General features: G+C 49.9%; 1 protein-coding gene across 1 annotated transcript; it reads right to left on the reverse strand.

Annotated features, from left to right (window-relative positions):
* Positions 1-1,608: 1,608 nt before the first annotated feature.
* Positions 1,609-3,433, reverse strand: LOC131403274 (polyadenylate-binding protein 1-like 2). The gene has a single exon (XM_058537527.1). It carries the CDS (start codon positions 2,743-2,745, stop codon positions 2,143-2,145), a length of 603 nt encoding a protein of 200 aa, XP_058393510.1. The 5' UTR covers positions 2,746-3,433; the 3' UTR covers positions 1,609-2,142.
* Between the last annotated feature and the right edge of the window lie 5,724 nt (positions 3,434-9,157).

Below are 9,157 nucleotides of genomic sequence, written 5' to 3' on the forward strand. Positions count from 1 at the left end.
AGTAACAATTTATAAAAAATATTTTCTATTATATACATGTGCAATTTATACAAAATATGTTTAAAGTAAATAAAAACAAAAAAGCTTCTGTTTCCCTGATAAAATATTGGGAAAATTCAGAAATGATTGCAATATCAAGCACAGAAAATAAGACAGGTATCCGGGTCCTCTTACAACACTGGTGCAACTTATGAAGGTAAACTTATACTGTCTTTATAGATTGTCATTTAATAATGCAGTCGCCCGCCAAACTGCCCGTATCCTTTGACCCTTCAACTTTTCTTTAAGCAATGTTTGCTCAGGAAATGATCTTGAAGGCCAGCAAGATTTCTGCACTATGATGCACTTGGCAGCTTTGTTTGGATAAAGAAAAATAGCAACAACCTAGATGTTCAACAATGAGGAAAGAGCTAAAATATACAAACACAGACATATAGACATGGATACATATGTACATATATCTATTTATCTGACTATTGAATCACCAGTTCAATGGAATATTAACAGCCAGAGAAAATATTTTAAAAGTATCTTTAATGACATGAAATGAAGATCAAGAGCATGTGTGTATATAAATATATATATACACACACACATTTATGTGTGAAAAAGCAGATATAAAAACAGTATGTACATAATTATATACATATATGACATAAGCATAAGAAAAATACTAGAGAGGTACAGCCAAAAATGGTTCAGGTAGTTCTTGGAAAATATTAGACAGGTAGGGAGATATCAGTGGTCATTAGGACTGATTACTGGTGACATTAATTTTCTTCTGTTAACTTGTCTCCTTTGTGATTTTTTCCTGCAATGAAGCTGAATTATTTTTCTGACAATGAGGAAAAGGGCAGGAAGTGGGCACAGGGGAGACAGGCGATAAACGATATTAAAATCCAGCAAAATAACACCAAGGACAGCGAAATACCACTTGCAGCCCATCAAGGTGGCCAAGACACACACAAACACACATCACACTCACACTCTCACACACACACACACCCCACACCAACTACAGTGACCAGGAGACTATGCAGGGGAAATGGGCTTACTCTTTTTACTAGCTGCGCTGGCTGGCATGAATGCAAATGGGTACAATGTTTAGGAAGGGGCCATTTGGCAACACACAGGAAAAGTCTTTAAAATGTCCATATGTGGATCCTGCAAGCCCACAATTAAGAAGACCATCTGGTATGCTAGCGAAGATTTGGCTTGACATGGAAGGATTCACTCATCAGAGTACACAGTGTTGGGTTTACACACAGGGAAAGAACTAGGCACCACCTGAATGTGCCAACAACAACGCAGGGATAATTACAGAAATGTTAAGGTCCATAGTTACACTCCGCAGGCACTGAAGATGACGTTTCGGAAGCCTGTTGAATAACATGGAAAGAAGTTTGATGGGTTGATTTTTGTTTGGTTTTAGTTTCTGAAAAAGCAGGTTAAGAAACACCACATACATGAACCATTCTATAAGTGTGTTAAAAGGGAAGGTGGGTGGGGAGGGAGGGAGGGAGGAGGAGGAGGAGGAGGAGGAGGAGAGAGAGAGAGAGAGAGAGAGAGAGAGAGAGAGAGAGAGGGAGAGAGGGAGAGAGGGAGAGAGGGAGAGAGGGAGAGAGAGAGAATGAGAGAGAAAGAGAGAGAAAGAGAGAGAGAGCCTGGAAAAACAGCACACCAAAAAGGTAAAAATGGTTGTCTCTGGGTAGTAGGATCATGGGGAGCAATTACTCTCTTTCTTGGTTTTCCCTCATCCGATTTCCTTCTCCTTTCTGATGTTTCTACCATGAAACTGTATCACCTGTGCAGTAAACAAAGCGAGAAAGTGCTTTTTAAACCAAACCACAAGGAGAAGAGGCAGCCTTCAACCTATCAAGTGGCACAGATTAGCAAGATTATTCACAACACCCTTGGGGGGTGTGGGGGAGAGGGAAGGAAGGAAAGAGAGGAGAGGAGAGGAGAGGAGAAGAGGAGGAAGAAGGAGCAAGGGGGAGGGACGAGGAAGGAGACAGAGAGAGAGAGAGAGACCTGCACTCCCAATACAATACACTGCTGGTGGGTTGGGGGGCAAAGGGGAGGTTGTAAACCGGGTGGGAGCCAAGGTTTGGCTCTGCTGGCTGGCTCGCTCCTGGGATGTCTTCATCGCAAGGTGGCCTCCTCATCAGTGTCTTCCTCGAAATCCTTGACGTCAGCACTGGTGGACTGCCTGGCCCACGCTCCCCTTTCGGCCTCTCGTTCTTTATGCGACTTGAATCTCCCAACGAAAATTTTGCGGTAGTTCAGGAACATGCCATTCATCGCATCGATGGCCCGCTCCGCGGACTCCTGCTTCTGGAAGTGCACGAACCCGTAGCCCTTGGGCCCCTTTTCGTCGCAGGCCACTTTGCAGGAGAGGATGTTGCCAAACGCCGAGAAGATGTTGTACAGCGCCTTGTTGTCGATGGTCTTGCCCAGGTTCTTGATGAAGACGTTGCCCACCCCGCTCTTCCGGAGCGAGGGGTCCCGCTGGGACCACATGATGCGCACTGGCCTGCCCTTGATGACATCAAAGTTCAGGGTGTCCAGGGCCCGCTTGGCGTCCACTGGTTGCTGGTAGTTGACATACGCGTAGCCCAAGGAACGGCGGGTAATCTTGTCCCTGCAAATGCGAATGGAGAGGATGGGCCCGGCCGGGCTGAACTTCTCGTACAGCATTGCCTCTGTCACCTCAGGGTGCAGGTCACCCACGTACAGCGAGGCCATAGGAAAGTCTGGGTTCGCCCCGGAACCCCCCCCTGTCTCCGCATCTGCATCCGCGGCGGCAGCCGCCGCCGCCGCCGCTGCCGCTGCTGCTACCGCCGCCGCCACCTCCGCGTCCGCGTCTCCCAAGGGGCGCGCTGCAGCCTCTGCGGCGGCTTCGGCCGCGCTGGCCTCCGCCACCGACGCGGCCGCTGCCGCCAGGGCGGCCTCCGCCTTCTCTCCCGCCAGGGCGGTCGCTGCCTCCCCCAGGGTGGCCTCCGCCACTGCCTCCTCTCCTGAGGCCTCAGCCTCCACCTCTGCTTCCGCCTCCGCCACGGAGGCCTCCGCCACCGCCTCTGCCACGGTCGCCGCCGCAGCCTCTGCCGCCGCCGCCGCCGCCGCCGCCGCCGCCACCGCCGCCACTGTCGCCGCCGTCGCCACTGTCGCTACAGTCGCCGGTGCCGCCGGGCCGCTGCCGCAACCTCCCTTCCCGCGAGCTGGGGGCGGGGGTGGGGGAGAAGGGGCAGAAAGGCGGGAGAGGGCAGGAAGGCGGGTGGGCACCGGACCCGGGGCCGGGGGCGCGAGCCGGAGCTGGGGCCGGAGACCCGGAGTCAGCCGATCTGGCGAGTCCAAGTCACCTGGGATGGCGAGCGCTGCCAGGAGCGCGCTGATGCGAGTCGCCGCCGCCTGCCGCCGCCGCCGCCGCCGCCGCCGCCGCTCGGTCGTGGGCTAGCGTGCGGGGCGCGGGCGGGCGGGCAGGCAGGCGGCGTGTGGTGGGGGGCGGGGGGTGTTGGCGTCTGTGGTCCGGGCAGCTGGGAAGGCTTCTGTCTCTTTGGTTCCCCCTGCGGCTGCTGCGGGGCTGTGGGGCTGCGGGCCCGCGGGCGGTGGGAGGAGACGGGAGCGGGAGACTAAAGAGGAGAGGGGGGAGTGTGAGTCCTCAGCCTCTCGGGTCGCCTAGATATTTGTGAAGAAGCAGCCAAGGAAAGGGCTCCACTGTGGACTGAGGGAATCTGGGTTAGATTTAGGGAGTTTTGTTTTACTCCTCCTCTCCCCATAGAACATTAAAATGATGAAATCAGGTACCTTGCAAGAGACGGTGAGTGGCATTGAGAATACACTTGCCTGGCCTAAACAAAGCCGAGGGATTTGTTTTCTCACATTCAGGGATTCTCCCTACCTCAACGCGCGCACACACTCTCCAACATCACCGCCACCAAGGAAGCAACTCCTGAGCGGGAGCTGGGACAAGCGAGCGGGGCAAGCTCCCTCTGCAGCCTGCTGACCCGTTTTCTCAGAGATCTCTCCCATTTTTCCAGCTCTTTCCCTCCTCTGCAACACTTGCAAAAGAGGGAATAAAGAACACGTATTCGTTCATTCATCACGCCATGCCACAAATATTTATGGAGCTGGTGCCGGTCCCTAGGGACAGCGGGGTCTGGGAGGCGGGAGGACATAGACTGGTTTTGAGTTTATCCTTGGGAACAGAGAGTCTGGGCTGGAAACCCTGCCCCTACTCCAGACTATGGGAGAACGAGGGACCTGGAGTTCTTCAGCACCCCAACTCCTCCCTCCCATCCAGCCTCAATATATGCAGCTTGGAAGTGGCAGAATCAAGAGCGCCCTGTCCTTACTGCTGTCCTCAATGATACCATGAGGAAAGGCCAGCCAAGGGCTGGGGACAGGGCTTGGTCCAGAGCCAGCCACTTGTTTGTTCTTGGCTCTGCCCTCAAGGTGCTGAGGTTCCCAACATGAACCAAGAAATGCACATCCACGTTCAAAACAGAACAAAAACCTGAAATCTCTGTAGAATGAGGTGCCTAGTCCCAATTCACCAGCTAATATTTATGGAAGCCTTATTAAGTACTTGGCACTGGGGGCTAAGGGACAGACAATGTGATAAGTGAGCAGTGAGTGTTGATGTATTGGAGGTGTGGGGCGAGGTGAGAAAAGGTGAGCAGTGTGTGTGGTGGGAGCAGAGAGGCCACACAGGGCCAAATGCTGAGGGGATAGACAAGTGAGCAACCATTAGAGTAGAGTGTAACAGAGGCTAGAGTCCCACCTCCCCCAGAAAGGAGGACGCAGCCACTAACTCTTCCTGGTAGGAATCAAGTGAGGCTGCACAGAAGATGAAACCCCCAAGGTGAGCTCTGAAAGATGAGTTAGCAGTCCACCTTGTTGAAGCAGGGGAAAAGGCAATCCAGACAGACGGATCAGTCTGTGTCCAAGGCCTTGACGCACGGTCACTTCTGGTCATGCCTAATAATCTGGCATGGACAGAGTTCATGGTCTCCAAGAGCATATGACAGGAGATGGGGCTGGAAGGTGTGGGGCCCTGAAAAGCAAGCTAAGGTGCTTGGACTCTATACCCAAGCTCACTGGCACCACTCAGCACTTTCAAGGAGGGAATCGGTATGGATCAGATCTTTAGAAAGAGTACAAATTAAATATCAATACAGAAAGTAGCTGAGAGAGATCTTAAAAGTTCTCATCACAAGGGGAAAAAAACATGTAACTGTGAGAGGTGATGGATGTTAACTAAACTTATTGTGGTAGTCATTTCACACTATATACATATATCAAATCATTATGTTGTACACCTTAAACTTATACAAGGTTGTATGTCAATTATATCTTAATAAAACTGGGGAAAAAAACATCAATATGCATATAAATGCACCTGCGTCCCCCCCCATGCACACAACTGAGACAGAGCTGGTAGAGCAAAAAGAAGACAGTCAGATGTGACCAGTTCCAAAAGAGTTAGAACAACCCTTCCCTCCATCCCTCCTTTCCTTCCATCCATAGGGGTTTCACCCTTACCGTGAACCGGGCATTGAACTGTGGGCTGTGGGGTCAGATATAAAAAATGGTCAAACCATAGTGCCTTCCCTCAGGACGTCTCACTCCACTCAAGCTCAAGCTGCCCATACAAATAACAGATATGCCAGCAGAGAGCTTTAGGTGCTGTGTGATTGGACTATGGTGGCCATGGAATTTCATCTGCCCAGTACATATTCTCTTCTCCTCCTCACTCCTGCCCATCCACCACCTTTAGGTAAATAAAGCTGTCTTCTGTGGTGGCAGTGTTGGCTGGACCTGGACAGTTTGCACGTGATGGAACAACCCTGAACCTGCGGAACTCACCGAGTCGCCATGGGGTGCCATGCAGTGAGAACCTTCCATTCGCTGACTGGAAAGCATCCCAAGACCGCTGAGAAGCAGACACGCAGACATGTACCTCACCAGCTTGCCAAGTCCAGCCCTCTGCCCCTAGACAGGGCTAGTGTCAGCAAAGGAAAAGAACAGACACAGGAAAAGCCTGCTATACAGCTGGTGCCTGACCAAGGTGGTCACTGTCACCGCTGTTAGAGCCATCTCCTGGGGGTCTAGGTTGCTTGCAGGCCGGAGGCAGATGAGCTGTGCCTCATCATTCCGGGTGGCCATCCAAGAGGGACCCGAGGAGACAGGCCAAGGAGGAGGCCATGATTTCTGGGGGATAGGGGATGTGGGGATGATGAGAAGAACTTCTCAGTCCATTGTTAGGAGACAGAAATGACAAGGGGGCCTAATTAAAGGACCAAGACTTAAGATCTCTTTCTCTGGCATTGACTTCCAGCCCATAGAGCCAACAGACATCAGTGAAGCAGCAGGAGAAAGAGGTTCAAGGAAGTCATGCTGTGGCCAGCAAATCCCCAAGCCTGTCAAACCTGAGACAATCCCAAGGCCTCTGAACCTCCAGCAACACGAACAGGGCTACTAAAGTGACAAGGAGAGCAGTTGGGGAATGCACCTCAAGTTCTTTCTCATAGAGGCCTCCATAGGGTCCCCCCTCCTTTCTTTAGCCAGTTCCTGGCCAGTTTCTGCCATCTGCAATCAAAAGTGTTCTGACTACTAGGCGCTGTGACAGAGGCAAAAATGAAGAGCCTTGTGGAGTGTCAGTGGAGGGGAGGAGAGGTCTCTTTCTTGTGGGAGGAATTGTTACTCATTTCATTCACTCAGTGATTCCGCAAACATTTATGGAGAGCTTACCATGTACCAGGCATTCTTCTAGGCAGGGGGATCCTGCACTCTGGGAGCTTATTTTCTAGTGGGGAAGACAGACAATAAACACGTCAGAAAATATCAACACCCTTAAAGGTTGCTACAAATGCCCTCAGGGAAATAAACAAGATGAGTTGGTACATATTACCTAGAATCCAAGGACGGCCTTTCTGAGGACCACGCAAAGTGGCCAGTCTTGCTACGAGCCAGGGGGAAAACCTGCCCAGCAGGGAGAATTGCAATTCCCTTGGCCTTGTGGCAGAAAAGAAGGGCACCGGAGGGCTGGAGCCCACTGAGAGAGGAGATGGAGGGAACAGAGGAAGGTGCTGCGATGAGAAGGAGCCATGATGAAGAGTTTGGTTTTTACTCAAAGTGCTCTTGGGAGTCAGAGAGAGGACTGAATCAAGGGAGTGCCATGATCTAATTATATCCAATAATTTCTGTCTGGCTGCTCTCTGCAGAAAATACTACAAGTGGGCAGGGCACAAAGAAAAGTTGGGAGACCAATTCAGACCCTCTTGCAGTAGTCCAGTTGAGAGATGGCAGTGGCTTTGCCCAGACTGGCAGCGTGAATTTGGAGAATAGTGCATGGGGTCACATGATATTTTGGAAAGAGAAGAGACATCACTTGCTGACAGATTGAAGGCAGTTGGTGAACAAACTTAAGAAATGAATGATTACTATGAGAGTATTTTCTTGCAAGTCTTGATCATGGAGGTGTTATGTATGGTCATAGGCAATACGGGGAGTGAGTGTGGTAGATTTGGAGAAGAGAGAAAGACACCTGGGGGTGCGTGTCAAGAGCTCCTATTTTCACATGTTAAGTGCCTGAAATCTATTTGTCATCCGTGTAGGCTGGAGAAACAGAATTATTGAGACAACAGGACATGGATAGTATTTAAAGCCATGAGACTGGGCGGGATTACCTCGAGAGAGTATAGTCGGGAGAAGATGGTGCAGGGCTATTTCCTGAGACATACCAACACTTAGAAGTTGGAGTGAGGATGACAAGCCAGCAGAAGAGACTGAGAAGGACTGAGCAGTGAGCGGGCCAGCCCCAAACCTGACTCCTCTCCAAGGCCTTGCGTGGTCCAGCCTCAATGTCCTCACTCAGGTCCTGCTTTCAGTGTTCCTGGCTGCATGGGCTTTGGACTTCATTTAAAAGGGGACGACAAAGACTTTGTGTGCTAGGGTTTAGACTTCTCTTTCTGTTCATTTCTCAGTGGAGCTTTGAAAAGAGATGGGTTCAGATACGGAGACATTCAAAGAGTAGAGCTGGCATTGCTCTTCCATTTCATATGGCCCACCTCCTTCTTCCTATCAGGAGGGAAAAATAGAAAGGAATGGAGATGCAGTTCAGAGAGCAGAGGGAAAGAGTAGAAAAGAATGGAAGAAGGGTGGGGATGATGCAGGGGGGGAGTGAGGTACCAGTGGGGAGAGGAACGGATCAACTCTTTATGTAAAAACGAATCAAAACACTGAAAACAGAGATCTACATAAAGAAGTCCCTTCCCATGAATTTCTCGTTGACATAGCTGTAGGAAGGATGCTCAGACTAGAGAATGAAAGCATAACTGTATTTAGGAACTGTAGGGAAGTTGTTTTTGTCAATTCACACTGCCCCCCAAATTTCCCCAAATGAAAATAATGAGATACAGGCCAGCAAAAAGGCAGCCTTCGCTTTTATTTAGGAAGAATTGGAAAGTGTTTGGATGTGCACCTGTTATTTAACAAATAACAGTGATTATGAAATTGTCTTGAATGAATACAACACATTTAGCAAATGGTCCTTTGGATCCTTATGGAGTGAAGAGTGTTAGGGGAGACAGATATGTGGGGCAGGGAAGGAAGGGGAATCGGGCCTATAGAAATAAGAGCCACAGGACGTCAGGACATACGCACGATCATTTTTATCACAGAAGGATTCATATTGAGCAAACTAGGACACAAAGCAAGCCCTCATCAGTTGGGGAATGACTGAAGCGAAAGTGGTGCAGCCATTCCTTGGATTATTATGCAACCATTAACAAGCATGAGTTACATGTATATGGGGTGATTTAGAGGGACCTCCAAAATATGCTATTATTAAGTGAGAAAAGCAGATTGCAGAGAAGGAAACAGTATATGGTCTCATTTTTGTGTGGGGGGGAGATATGAGGTTGTGATCTCATACTTATTTGTCTGCCTATTTGACATCTCCACCTGGATGTCTCACAGGCATTTCATCCTTAACTGGCAAAAATGGAACTCCTGAGCTTCTTTCACCTCCTGCCCCCTACTCTTCCTAACTTTGCTCCTCCCACGGAAGTCTTCCCCTTCTCAATGAATAGATGAATAGCACCATCATCCATCTGGGTATTCAAGTGAAATAACAATTGAGGGGCACCCTTATTTC

The sequence above is a fragment of the Diceros bicornis genome, unplaced genomic scaffold (genome assembly GCF_020826845.1).
Source record: "Diceros bicornis minor isolate mBicDic1 unplaced genomic scaffold, mDicBic1.mat.cur scaffold_634_ctg1, whole genome shotgun sequence".
Classification (NCBI taxonomy): Eukaryota; Metazoa; Chordata; class Mammalia; order Perissodactyla; family Rhinocerotidae; genus Diceros; species Diceros bicornis.

Bases quoted from the DNA above. Each gene is read 5' to 3' on its own strand.
- LOC131403274 (XM_058537527.1), bottom strand. From the start codon at position 2,745: ATGGCCTCGCTGTACGTGGGTGACCTGCACCCTGAGGTGACAGAGGCA.